This window comes from Lampetra planeri, chromosome 38 (assembly GCF_965212315.1).
Source record: "Lampetra planeri chromosome 38, kcLamPlan1.2.h2, whole genome shotgun sequence".
In the NCBI taxonomy this organism is placed as follows: domain Eukaryota; kingdom Metazoa; phylum Chordata; class Hyperoartia; order Petromyzontiformes; family Petromyzontidae; genus Lampetra; species Lampetra planeri.
Window position 1 is genome coordinate 10,111,404 of NC_136144.1, and position 14,739 is coordinate 10,126,142.

General features: G+C 44.3%; 1 protein-coding gene across 1 annotated transcript; it reads left to right on the forward strand.

Annotated features, from left to right (window-relative positions):
• Positions 1-1,772: 1,772 nt before the first annotated feature.
• On the forward strand, positions 1,773-14,524 carry CEP41 (centrosomal protein 41). Its single transcript, XM_078612341.1, has 11 exons — positions 1,773-1,869; positions 1,963-2,026; positions 4,915-4,962; positions 6,633-6,694; positions 6,912-6,972; positions 7,408-7,492; positions 8,084-8,274; positions 9,684-9,751; positions 10,692-10,806; positions 11,754-11,999; positions 12,277-14,524. Exons 1-11 carry the CDS (start codon positions 1,828-1,830, stop codon positions 12,405-12,407), a joined length of 1,113 nt encoding a protein of 370 aa, XP_078468467.1. The 5' UTR covers positions 1,773-1,827; the 3' UTR covers positions 12,408-14,524.
• Positions 14,525-14,739: the final 215 nt, after the last annotated feature.

Here is a 14,739-nt window from a genome sequence, read left to right on the forward strand (position 1 = left end):
CTCCCCACCCTCCCCACCCAGCCCCTCCCTCCCCACCCAGCCCCTCCCCACCCTCCCCACCCAGCCCCTCCCTCCCCACCCAGCCTCTCCCCACCCTCCCCTCTCCACCCGGCCCACCCCTCCCATTTTTGGATGCACGACGGACGGACGGACACAATAATCCCCTGTGGGCTGGTGTAACCAGGAGGTTACTACCAGTATAACGCACTCAGCTATCTTAATCCTGGAAGCCACACTGTGAGTCGTCGGACTATTTTTGTTTTATTTTCAAGAGGATCCTACCGTTGGGGGTTGTTGTTTTTTACTAGAGATGTGTTCAGCCAATAATATAATGACGAGCGACTGCGGTGTTCACACAACCAGAGCAGAGCGTGACAAGCGAACGTAATTGACGACGCCACGCGCCATCCCACAGATACGAAGGAGACGAAGCAGCGACGATGCACGTGTGTAGAGACAGTACAGGGCACTAGCGGTCACAGGGGGTAATGACAGGGAATTAGCATGGTAAGAGACGAGGGGCCACAGGGGGTAAGGGACCGTCCATAAATTACGTCACGCGATTTTGGACGATTTTTGACCCCCCCCCCCTTCGTCACATGGCGTCACAAAAAGTCAGACCCCCCCCTCAAATATGACGTCACAAAGCTCTGCCCCCCCCCCAAATAAAACATGCTTCAAATCTCTTTAAACTATTGTCATTGTAGTGCGTATTTAATGTGGCGCTGCACTCTGATGTTGTAGGAGAAAACATTTATTAAAACGTCTATTTAATTAAGTAAAACGTGTTGTCTATATTGATTCAAAGTTTCGCATTTTGATGTGACGTCACATTTCTCAATCCCCCCCCCCCTCGTCGCACATCGTCACAAATGTCTAACCACCCCCCCTAGGTGCATGACGTCATTTATGGACGGCCCCTCATTACAGGTTAAGGGACAAACAGGGGGGTAGCACTGGTGGGGGGGAGGAAGGCAGTACTGGTGGGGGGGGGGCAGCACTTGTGGGGGGGGAGGGGGCAGTACTGGTGGGGGGGGGCAGCACTTGTGGGGGGGAGGGGGCAGTACTTCAAGTTCAAGTTCATTTATTTGGTGTAGCCCTGTGAGCCATTCGGCTCTTGAATCGGGTGCAACAGCAACAAACAAAAAACATAAACAAGAAACATCTTAAAGTGAATATGTGACTAAGTGCAAACGGAAATCCAAGAAAAGACAACAAAATATTGCAGAAAAAATCACCGTACACCAACGCTGTGGGGGGCAACTCTAGTGGGGGTGAGGGGGCAGTATTAGTGGGGGGGGGGGGTAGTATTGGTGGGGGGGGGGCAGCACTTGTGGGGGGGAGGGGGCAGTACTGGTGGGGGGGGCAACGCTGGTGGGGGTGAGGGGGCAGTATTAGTGGGGGGGAGGGGGCAACGCTGGTGGGGGGGCAACGCTGGTGGGGGGGAGGGGGCAGTACTGGTGGGGGGGGGCAGCACTGGCGGGCCTCTTGGCGCCTTGCCGTTGCTATGCGGAAGCGTGGTCACGCCCCCAGTCGGCATGCCCCGCAAGTCTCAACCAATCAGCGGCGCTCTTACTGCGAGGTGCGCGGCGCCATAGCAACGAGCGGCTCGGCCCGCTCCTTCTCGACACCGTAGTGCGCATAGGCACGGGGCGTCAGTGCGAGCGCTCGCGATTGGCTGCACCGCCGAAGGCGTTTCGATATTGACCAATGGCGCGCGCGCTGCGTTCGAGGGCGGAGTCGAGTCTTGACCAATGGCGTGCGAGGATCGGTTGGGCTGGGGCTTATCCGCGCTGTGGTTTTTGAAGCCCGTCCAGGGTCCGCACGATGTCGCGAGTCGGCTCCATGCGAGCTCTCGGCAATCCGAACGTGAGTTGAGTTGTTTGGGTTTCTCTACTTATTCTCCCCCTTCCTTTCACGTGCAAGAGTATCAACGATTGGGCACATCTCCTGTCGTTTCAGATCCTCAACAAGCGAGTGCCGCAGAACCCCAAGTATAAGAATGTCAAGTCTAAGCTGGACACGGGTAAGAGCGCCATAGCCGTTGGTTGTAATCATCAAATAACGCGATGAAACCGCGTTTAACTCGTAATTATCCCCCCCTCGCCTCCTTACGTATGGCAGAACTATGTTCACGGGCTAAATTGTTAATGTGCGATGCCTGCTTAGCCATGGCGAGAGAGGGCTTGGTGTAGTTTTCGAGTGCTGAGCCGTTGAAATGAGGTGGTTTATTGTGTGGTCAATTGCGCCTAAAGTTATATATTTTTTTATAATTGGTGGTCGTGAAAAAAAATCGTATCTATGCAATCGATAAGAGTTTGTAGAAACCCACGCCGAATCAATTTAAACAAGTGACAGTTACACCGTTTTTTTATTTTTATGAAGTTATTTCTCCCTTTAGACTAACTGCGCAAGTGATAATTGTTACATGTTACACGAATCAATGCTCTCTTTGATATGCGTACGGTATTCTATCTGGGTTATTAGACGAGCTTCTAGCCCTTATATTTTAAAACAAAAGTCTGTGGACGAGTCTTATACACCTTTAAGTGTGTATGTGTGCCAGTGATATATCTCCTTCAAGTAATAATAACACCTGGGTCTGTGAGAGCCTTCCACACTTCACGTTGTGGCCTCAAAGGTGCACCTAGCCTGGCACAAGAGCCGAGGTGACGCCACCGCTAAAGCTACTTCGTGGCGAATGGCGGTTGTTGTTGTGGCAATGTTTGTAAAACGTATTGACACTGGACGCAACATTTGAGGTGTTTTCTTTTAGAAGCGCAAACCTGTCAACAGGTACATTGAGTTTCCAGGTCCAAAAGGGGCATTTGAAATATATATATTTGGTTGTGTTTGTCCCTTGTGATGGGACTTGTAGGATGAACGTTGAGATTCATAAGGGCACGGGGTGACCAATAAGGTCTGAATTGTCAGTAATAATGTAGGGCATTGAGAATACGGTAAACGTTTAGAGAACACGGGCTTAATTGGAAACAATTGATTTTGTGTTATGTCTTCACAGACTACCTTGCAATTAACTCAATACTGTAAATGTGCTTGTACAAGAATTTAATGATGTGCTTAATCCACTTAATTTCCAAAGCGTATGGTTTGCACAAATGAGCCGCTGTGTGGGTTTTTTGCAAAATATCCCTCAATCATCGTTCCAAGCGGCTTCACTTTCAACCACACTGCAATTCTATTGTTGCACGATGTGTTTTAGGTGTTGCGTTCTATTGCTGCGATACAAACGTTCTGACAAAGTGTGCTCTTATATTTTAAATATTAATGGTAAAATGCTCAGCATATTGTGTATTGACATATATATATGCACAACTAAAGTAATCACGATTTTTAGTGTGATACCCAACTGTGAGTCTTCACTGCTCCTTTGCTCTCAACTCTAAGGTCCATTGCCTCAAACGTTAACCGATTATACATCTTTGTGTATGCCCAGCTTCCCTATTCAGCAGCTAGGAATCATGTCGAGAGTAGTGAGTTGTGTGTTTTTGTTTGAACAGATGACCGAGTTCATTAAATGCACAGTGGTGCTTGACACTTAACTGCCTCGAGGATCCGTTAGCAGAGTGTGCGTGGAGGAGTGTGCACTGGGCACAGCTACACTATGCTACGATCAATGATAATAATGCAGTACAGTACCGTATACTCCTAAATTTAAACATATTCCTGCGGAGGGAGCTGGTAGGAACGTTGGGTTGCTCGGTCAATGGCCAGGGTCAACGGCGGCGTGGTGTATTCCGCTAATATGCCCAACTGTGAGGGTGGGCACAAGCCGGCGTGAGTGGGTTAAACGTTGAGTTTTATAAGGGCACCACGGGGTGACCAGCCCCTCCCCACCCAGCCCCACCTCTCCCACCCCCCACCCATCCCCACCCTCCCCACCCACCCTCCCCACCCTGTCTCTGTCCCTGTGGTCGCAGAGATTTTTATCCGAGTCCTGTTTTTCCCCTCCACATTTAGAATCGACATGCATATATATTTCCACGTGATGATAAGCCACTTCGTTTAGCTATCATTCGTGGCCAGGTCGCTTCTGAAAAAAGAGCTATATAGCTCAGTGGGCCTTACCTTGTGAAATAAAAATAAATATTAGTTTGTAGTTTTTTTTGATAATTGTAAGATCTGGCAGTGTACTCTTTGATTCTTTCGGTAAAGTCACGTAGTTAGAAATAAAATAAAATTCAAACAAATCACGACGTTTCGATCTCAACACATGCGGTCGCGATCGAAACGTCGTGATTTGTTTTAATTGTATTTTATTTCTAACTACGTGACTTTACCGAAAGAAACACAGAGTATGGATTCCTGCAGTCACGAAAGCTTCAAATCAAAATCTGGCAGTGTAGAAAAGGTAGGCTTTGAGAAAGGTCTTGAAACAGAGCAGCAACATTCAGCATTGTGGAGAATATGGGGTAGAGAATTACAGACATGGAAGGGGAAGATGCAATCCCCCCCCCACACCTCAAGCAAAGCTTGACTATGTTATTATATGGCCATGGTTACTGGAAGGGAAAAAAGTATGAGGGCAAAATGAGAGAGGTGGGTGAAAAGAGTTTTAATATGGTGCAATTATATGTAACTTTTTGACAAATCAGATTAAATGCAGCACTTGGCGATGAGCTATATTCTTCTTTATACATCAGCAAACCTCCACCAAATATCGAATGAAAGGTACATTGCCCAACACCTAAAATGGACGCAGTTTTATTTCATGTCATTGCCATTATACAATATACGGTATGTTTGAGTGTAAATTATTGGGACACTAAACGCATCCATAAGTATATCTGACTTTTAAGGTTTGGTTAGTACTGAACAGTTACATCATGTACATGCATATTTTGGAAACACAATCATGCTTATTCGCCTTGTTTTGTTTTTTATTATTTTCAGGAAGCAGCCTCACCAAGTATATGGAGAAATTGGAAGATATGAGGACCAGTAAGTCATACACTATTATTACTGATTAAATACTGCCTACAAACGCGCGTTACAGAATCCACAGATATGCATAATTTTGCTCGTTATATGATGTGTTTGTTATGTATTGTAATTTATTGTGTTCATTACATGTTGGGTGATTCCTGTACCACCTACACCAGGGGTCGGCAACCAAAATAACAAGAAGAGCCATTTCTTTCCAATTCGGTACAAAATTCAGTATTTCAAGAGCCGCAATGCATCTATGTACATACTGTACATACGTACATATCGTCAAGAAGCAGCCCGTAAAGAGCCGCATGCGGCTCCGGAGCCGTAGGTTGCCGACCCCTGACCTACACCAACAGCAGTCCCGGCAATCTTGCTAGCTGGCCTTTCCTTCCTCACCAGCTGCACAAATCCACTCCTTTAGGCTACTGCTCGTGGTAATGTGATATCACAGGTCTCGCAAGCCGGAAATAGTACCTGCCTTCAAAGAGGACTAAGATGACCAACCTGGCAACCACAATGTGCAAGATCTGGTGGAACTGCTAAGCAGTTGCAGGCTAAGAACTCTCCAGGAGTGGACAGGACTTAAGATCATCAGTGTCTTGTGAGATGTCAGTGGTTGCTAAGGATGAATATATATGGCTTCGAAGAAGGATGCTGAGTTGAATTTCTTAAGTGTTCATCTGGCAGCAAGTGCCATTCATGACATGATTAGAAGTTGTGAACTTGGGGAAAGACTTTATTTCTTCCACTTCCTACAAGCAATTCAACTACAGCGATGATAGTGGCACAATGGAAACCACTGCTGATCATAGATCAATTGACCAAGAACCCATTTCAGCCGTTGGCCACCTGTGACTTATGCTACCTGACACTGAAGACACACCTGGTAATTGTGAAAACACATAGCAGCAGCCGATAACTTACGATCTTTGGGTAGGGTTATTTATAGGCTATCTTGTGTGCTCCACCTTATTTGGAATTTTATCAAGATAGTAGTCCAGGGAGTTCCGCACTACACTCACTATTCTATGTGTTGGCTTTGGCGGGTGCTACTTGTCAGTGATGGATGTGGTTGCTCCCAAGCATTACTGAAATGTATGGTTTAGCACATACATAGACAACATTTTGTGGTACTTTTCAGCATCCACAAGACTAACACCTCTCTATGCAGCACTCCATGAGTTTCTGTACGTGAGATAAATAGGGACAGAAGGGGCCCATGGATTCATTCCTGCAGGAGGTTGGATGTCCTTTATAATAATCTGAACCGTATTTCAGGAACAATAAGATGAAAGGGTAATTGGACTCCCAAGGGTAAAAAGGAAGGATTATCTGACTAATCAAATCGTGCATGGTTGAACCTCGCCATTACTTATAAGTATAAAGGGGGGTGTGAGTTGGGCCAAAAATCGTATCTCTAATTCGTGGATACACACAGAGAACGTGCGTGTCAGCGATTCATGTGGATACTGCCAAGACCTCCAACGGTTCATATTTACTTTCGTACGAAAACTTACTTCAAGTTTAGGGTTTATTTATAATATAACAGCATGGTGTGTTCAATAAGCGAAGCCTTTCCAAATTTATGTGATTGATAACAAACGCCTTCATTTTACGTTTGCGGTAAAGTTTTTTCTTGTGATAATGATGTATTTTAATATGCAGTGTTTGTCGTGCAGATTATCGCTACCGCCCCGGCGAGCTTTTCAAAAGAATGAAGATCACAACATTTGCACAGATTGTGAGTCAAAGTATATTGCCATTTCACACGAAATGTGTAATTTTATTTCGTTGAAATTCAGTGTAATATATATTTATGTGCTAAAATGTAAATGTTGACTTTTTTTTATGTAAATATATTTTTAAAGTCTGCTTTTAATTATGACTTTACTTACATTTTACCTTCCATTACCAGGGTTTGAAACAATGAGGTTTGACCCACTTGATTATTCCTGCAGGTTCTGCAAGTTGCTTCGCTTGCTGAAGATCCCACATTGGAGGAGATCATGCAAATGGAAGGTGAAATATACATGTCGATAGGCATAATATCTTGCCTCGATTCATTATTTAAATCACTTTTTAGACTCATGATTCTTGTAAGGAATTGAGTGTGTAAAAATAATTTATTTTAAACTCGTATATGTTGTATTTAATTGTATAATGTAATGCAGCCACTATAGGTGCAAAGTTCACAATGTTTAATTTAATAATTGATTGTCGGATTGAATCTCAAGACTAAATTGTGACAATTCATCGAATCTTGGGGGGGAAGGCACATTGTTGCATGCCTACATGTTGGATTTCAAATTACGTGCACCAATTAAACGTAGTTAAAATTATTTCCACATGAAGCTTCATTGCTGTATAGTCTCTTACTTAGCGCCGTGTTGCAGTGCTATGTGAATGTGATGAAGGAGGTTGACTCTGCCCGGTCTTTGTGGTCCTTGTTCTCAGGGCCGTCGTGCACTCAGACAGACCGCCTCGACACGCCGAGCGCAGGCGACGCGGTTGTGGTCACTGCTCGCTCCACTCTGCAGAGGTCAGCTTTTGCCTGCGCCCTCTGAGTGTGCCCACACTAGCCCACGTAGATAGAGGCTCTGTTACGAACCGAGTGTTAGTATTTGTAGTGTTGGATTTAGTAATAGGGTCAATAGGTCACCATGGTCAATGCTATTGATACCACAACACCTTCACATCGTCGCCATGCTCCTGATAGACCTTGCATTTTGTTGCAGATTTGAAATCTGACCGTGGCGGTCTGCTCTTAAAGTTTTCCACCATCTGGCTTTTTAGGTCTTTTCCTTGCTCACTGTCCACTGGGTGCCACTGTATTATCTATTTCTATAAATCTGCCCTCCTCCATCCTGCATATGTGCCATCCATCGCAACTTAATTTTACTGTACCTCAGGAGTTTAATTCATATTGTAGCAATTTTGTACAAATCTTTGCAAAGGTACCCAGTAGAATGTATAGCTTCCAGAAAATACTAACACAGCCCTTCAGGCACAAACAAAGGATATGCGCCCATGCATATATATACGACACGCGGCTCCAAAAATGAACAGTGTAGAAATTCAGAGTGGTCATCGACTCAAGCTGATGGGCCCTGTGTGGTGGTGGGATTCACAGTGTGATCAGTGGGCTCGGGGAGATGGACCTGACAGGGACGAACGGCTCCGCAGAGAAGCAGCAGCCACTGTCGCCGTCTCGGCAGCAGAAGCGGAGCGAGGCTTCCGAGGATCAACCCTACCCTGACTGCCCGTACCTGCTGATGGACCTGCGTGACAGAGATGCCTACGAGCAGTGTCACATCATAGGCGGTGAGCAGCGTTGTGCTTAGTGTACATCATTCACGGAGCTTGCTGTCTATAATACGATTCATGCGTCCAATATCCAGGCTCCTCTTTGTCCAATTGTCAGGCTCCTGTTGAAACATGTATTCATCTCGATGTCCCAGCTGGCTGTGAACTGTAGTTAGGCATTCTCTTTTGTTCTGATATCCAATGCCAAAGTTACCAGTCCTCTCATCTTATCACTTACGTACTTGTGCAATGAAGTCACCCATTATTGTGGTATAGAGAGTTTTGATCTCATTTAGACAATGTACAGGGAGGAGCCCAAATGCAGAAAAGGTTAAAATTAAATGTATGGGCAGTGACGTGGCCAAGCGGAGGGAATGCATTCGCCCCTTGTTGCAGAAGGTCACGGTTCAACCCAGCGGCGGCCCTGGTTGTACTGCAGGTGTTTTAACTGCCTCACAGTGGACATGACAGTTCCCGTGATGTAATTTGCAAGTGTAGGCTATTGTGTCATGGCGTCATGCTCCAAAGTTGCCAAATTACACGGAATATTTTCCTGGGTAAATCAGTATTTTGATCATGGAACCTCCCTTGCCAGTATCAAAATATAAGAATAGGTTTTACCCTTTCTGGCAATAAAACAGGTGTTAAGATGTTAAAACATCAAACTGAAACCGTTTTCAAGGAATCATGTTTGGTGTTTTAAGATATTAACACCTGTTTTATTGCCAGAAAGGGGAAAACCTATTCTTATAGTATTTTTATGATAATAATAATTCTCATGGGAAACCCCATAATGTTAATGATGTTACTGCCAGAATAAATTTTAACACAGGATTTGACAAAAGGCTGGGGCAATCCTACTTGCACGTAAATCATTTTTAGAGAAAATAAAGTTAATGCAATGTAAATCAAACCAGACCGTTAACATAAAAAATCTAATTCGTGAAGTGGTAGCATTTGGCTTCATTATAAAAAACAGATTTACATCTCAAGTAAAAAAATATAAACAGGATGTCACCACTATACATCATGAAATAACTAGCATTGTAATGGACAATGCACCTACATTTGGAAAAGAATTACATACAACATTAGAACACAACAGGAAAGTCATATGATGTTATAATAATGGGAGTGTGAAAGCAAATTAATTTGAGCATGGGTAAATGACAAGTAGGACTTTCATGAACCATGAGGCTTTATGGAACCTCAAATCTAGCGGCAGAATTGTATGCAGCTCTATAGTAGCAGTGCCAAGTGACTGGTTCTTTGAGCCATGACAGAAGGACTGAAAGCCGTGACAATGTGTACCTGTTGCCTTTACAGCTTGAACTCTCATGAAAAATACAGCAAGTTGTTAGGTGTGCTTTTCACAACGCCGTATGTGTGTGTTTATATTGTCTTCCCTCTGCCTCCTGCCATTTCAGCGGCCAGCTACCCAAGTGCCATGCTGTCCCGGAGTTTTAATCAATACACCAAGGAGATGCTTGAATATGTATCCTTTTGTTGCTATGCAACGTCTACATTGAGCGGGCCCTTTCGTAGTGGTCATTAAAGCCCCTAAAATCTATTCACGATGTGTGCCTTGTGTGTACCTTTTTTTTTATTTTATCGCCATTTTATAACAATCTTCTCATGTTTTACAATTTTCATTTTCTTGAATTCAAGAAATTAACAAAAATATTGCATCATTATTGACTGCAATTTTGTAGTTAAGCGCTCAACAACACAACCGTTTACCATTGCATCGTTCACGAATATATTACTGCATACCTGTCAACCCTTACGGCTTACTCCTATTCTTATACAGGGGAATTGAGTTTTCAGGTCCATTCGGCATACCGCCGTTTCAATAGGGGCAAACGTTTTTATTCTGTAGGATGAACTTTGACATAAGGGAACGGGGTGACCAAAACGGTCTGAATTGGTTTGTAATAAGGTAGGCACTATACTCTTTGGTTTTTTCGGTAAAGTCACGTAGGTGTAAAATAAAATAAATCACGTTTCGATCGCAACACAGTTACAACAGCTCTCTCGCTGGTTCAGCAGTTCCACTGCTGGATTATATTTGTTCCGCCTGAGGACGACCGCTTGTGTTGCGATCGAAACGTGATTTATTTTATTTTATACCTACATGACTTTACCGAAAGAACCAAAGAGTATGGACTCCTGCAGTCACGAAAGCTTCAAATCAAGGTAGGCACTGATAAAGGGTTGACAGGTATGTAACTGTATCACTTAATACAGAGCGTTTAATGTGTGTTTTTAGAAGACACCTCTAACCTTAAATGCATATCTGTCTGCGGGAGTTATTTCACCACCTTCAAATCAGAAAACTTAGCTATTAAGTGTTGTGTGCCTTGTTAAAACGAAGTGGTAATAATAAAAAACAGGCAAGTAGCGACTTGCAGTTTCCTTAAACGTTTTCTTTCCAGAAAAATGTTACGGGAAAAATCATCATTGTTTATGATGAAGATGAGAGGATTGCGACGGTGGCAGCCACGACAATGTGTGAAAGAGGTTTTGAAAACCTCTACGTTCTTTCCGGAGGTGAGGCTTCGCCACAATTCATTTTTACTCAAACGTAAAACTAAATCATGCTAAACGCTGCTTTGAGGTTATGATTTCGAACGAGTTTAGGTGTAGATTTAAACTGCTTTGTACATGAATGTTTAATCGGAATTGGTTTCGCCTAACCGGTTTATTTTCTTTCATTTAATAGGTGTTGCTGATATCAAACAAAAAATGCAGCCAATTTTTTTTTACAATTCTCTTGTGTGGTCATGCCCCTATGCTTACCAGCATGCTATAGCAATGTCACAGTGGCGTGACTGCCATACTAGTTATCTCACAAGTGTGTAAGTTGAACAAATTTTGCAACGTATGTAGCCAACCACGCTAATTGTAGGTGCGGAGGAGGGAACAGACTAAACACAAAAAGCAGTCCTAAATAGATGGTTTTTCAGTTTAGATGTAAAATATGGATATATGTACTGATTTTACTCTAAACATTGCCTTAAACAGGTCCTGTTTTAGATGGCCTATGAATACCACTTTGGAAGGGTTGTGGCAGGGTGGCGCAGTGGAACACTTGTGCTTCTCAGCCTTGCTTTGTAACCATGTACAGCCCTTTTGCCATGCCACTGTAGGATGAGGGCCTCCATATGGTGTGCGGCTCATGGGGCTTATTTGGTTATTTGACCACGCTTCAGCATGGTGGCGAGTGCGGGTTGGTAAAACGATGGGGCATAGATGTTGAAGTATAGTCTAACGTAACAGTAAATTTTTCTGCACTGCCCCCTGCTGACAACGTAAAGCAAGCCTACTACACACTTGTATGCATGCTGGTCGCCCATCCAAGCACTATCCAAGGCTCTCGGGCATGCTTATCTTCCGAGATATTAGAAAATTGGGTGCATACCGGAAGATTTAGTCACAGACACGTCTCCCTTAGGTAACGAACCTTGGTTCCCCTTTCACTTTTCCCCCCGTCACAGGTCTAAAGGTGCTAGCACAGAAGTTTCCTACAGGCCTGACGACCGGCTCCCTTCCGCCCCAACTGCTGGGGCCACCCAACCGGAAAGCGAGACCGTCCCGCCCCTCCAATTCCTACACTTCCCCGGTGACCCCTGTCGTGCCGGACAGCCCAGTTCCTGCTGAAAACAAGCAGCGCTTTGGATACGATGACCTGGAGCGCATCCGACACTACCTGGATGACGGCTTCACCTTGTCCGACACCAGCAGTAAGTCTCTTGCGTATTTTACGTTAATTGTTAGGCTTACGATATTTTTACAGAAATAATGAGAATAAATGGAGGCTCCTGAGCCTCTACTTCAACAGTGGTAGGGACTCAACAGCACGGATAGTTGGGGGACATTGGTAGTTCTAGAGTACCAGGGGTGGGGAACGTCCGGCCCGCGGGCCGTATAAGGCCCGCAAAATTATTTGGTCTGGCCCTGCCAAGGCAACCGCGCGAAGCTGTGGGTGTCCGTTTTCGTGGCGTGTGTGCGTGCTTGCAGGCCAGTTCAGTCGCGCATCCACCTCAAGGTCCCTGGGCAGCGCCGCCTCCTCCAAGGCCCCCTCGACGGCCGGCAGTATCAGCGCACGGTCAATGATCAGCTCTGCTGGCACCGTCAAGCCGTGGAAGTGACGGCGCCTGCTCAACATGCCAGGCAGTGGACACACCGTGTACATGTCTGTCCTATGCTGCATGGGGGCCTCCACCCCTTGCAAATCTTGGGGTTATTTGACCATACTTTTATCACGCCGGTCAGTGCCGGTTCATGAAGGTGGGAAGCTTAATTGTGGGAGCGTTGTACGGCATAGCAGTGGATTTTGCTGCTTTGTCCTCTTCTGCCCATATTGTAGCCCCATAGCAGCGTATATAACACCCGGTTCATGCGTGTTGGTCACCCAAGCACTCTTCAGGCTCTCAAGCCTGCTTAGCTTCCAAGGTCTGATGAGATTGGATGTTTTCCGGGTGATTTAAGCAGAGAACACCGCGCCCCGCCAGTATTGACGCTGCAACCCTCACCACCTGTAGTAGGAACACATGCTTCATACTACACGCTTGCACGGGCAAGGCATTTACATTTTCGGCCATTCTGTGTTGAGCAAGGTCGATAACGAACCTCAACTGCACCACAGCCTCCAGGTGGAAGGCCTGCCCAACCAATTGCCCGCTGAAAAGAAAGTCTCTTGGCACTGTGACAGTGCTCGGAATGAGTGTTTAATAAATACAAGTACACGTTGGTCAGCAGTCAGTATAAAATTATTTTTTTACAGATCAGTATATAGTACAAGGTTTCCATTTCACTTTTTGTTCAAATTGTTATTTGTTCGTTTCAAAATTATTTGGGGATTTGATGAAGGATACAAAGTTAATGTCCTTTCAGATTTGGTATGGCTCCAAATTTAAACGTCGTTCCAAAACAATTATTTGCCGACTCGTAGCCAGGATACAAATGTATATGTCCTTTATATAGATTTTTAAATATGTGCACATCAGATGCAGTGAATAAGCTAAATATGATGCAATTCATCCAATTATAGAAACTTTTAATAAGGAAGTGCACTGTAAATAACATGCTTAAATCACAGTGCACGACTTCAGTAGGCCTCATAAATAATTCCATTCTCAGAATTGGAAGTTTCTCAAGCTATAGGTGTGAAAATAGGGAAATTTTTATTCGAATTTTTCAGTTTTAATTTTACTCGTAGACTTGTCAAGAGTGCCCAGGAGGCAGGCTCAAGGTTCCATGCTCTTTCTTTACAGAGGTTGCTGGAGTTAAAGCCAATTCTGGCCCATGGTGCTTTGATGTGATTTTGCAATTGTCGTGTTTGCTGTATGTTGTATGGCGAAAATGTCATTACATTCCTTGCAACGGTTGGCTGCTGAAGCTCAGTGTCGGGGCTGAATGATTTGCCTTCTTCATCACTCACATGTCAGTTTTAGTGCTTCAAGTGGTTTTGTCAAAGTGGTTTTGTAAAAGTGTTTTTGGTAAATGTTGCACACAAAAAAAGCCCACAGGTACAAAGAGGGTTCATTGTCTCTGAATGCGTGACCTAACCATGGTACACAAGTCAGCAGTGTTTTTAATTTATGTGTGTATATTGTGGCAGATGTACCATTATTTTATTAATGGTTTTTCATTCCTCCCCCGGACACATGAAGGCTGTTTACAGAATGATCATCTGCATTCCAATTCACACCAATTCCAAACGCACGACATGTTCATGCTGTCGTATTGGTCAGACCACTAATTACACTGCTCGGCTGCTGTATGGTGTCAGTAAAGTCATAGGTATTGGTTGAAATTGTATTCACAGTTGTGGACACATTCCTTGCTGTGATTTTAATGCATCACACAAAGTACTTGTGGACTGTACAAATATTAGTTAAAGTCCTGAAAGTGTGAAATGTTCACGCTGATAGATTTTGATCGAACTGGATGACAGGATGTGTCCATTCTGACTCAACCCAGTCTGACATTTACAGAATTCCACTCTGCAGCACACCACAGCGTAACAAGACCCACGTTTGTGTTGGCCCGGCTCAGTGTCTAAGCAAAGAGCGTGTGACTAATTGTAAAGTGTATAGTATGTGGCCAGGTGCCGAGTTTTGTACAAATGCAAATTGTTTTGATGTCCACACGGTGAACAAGCAGGTCGCGCAATGTGAATGAGTGATTTTTTTCGGTTTTTGTTTTTATATTTTAACGATTCATGCGTGGTGTAAAGAATAAATTGATTTTGTGCGTATTTAAAGTGTTTTGTTCTGGCATTCATTGTTTTTAAAATCTTTAGCTCAATACACTGAGTGGTTGTAAGCTCAGGGTGTTGTTAGGCATTGTGCTTAAGACAAGATGGATCCAAAAGCACAAACAGATCTAGTTAGGTATTCATGCGTCTCCATTCACGTGTCTTTGTGAGTTGAAGCTTCATTCATAATAGAACAACTAAAGAAACCTTCATTCGGGCTC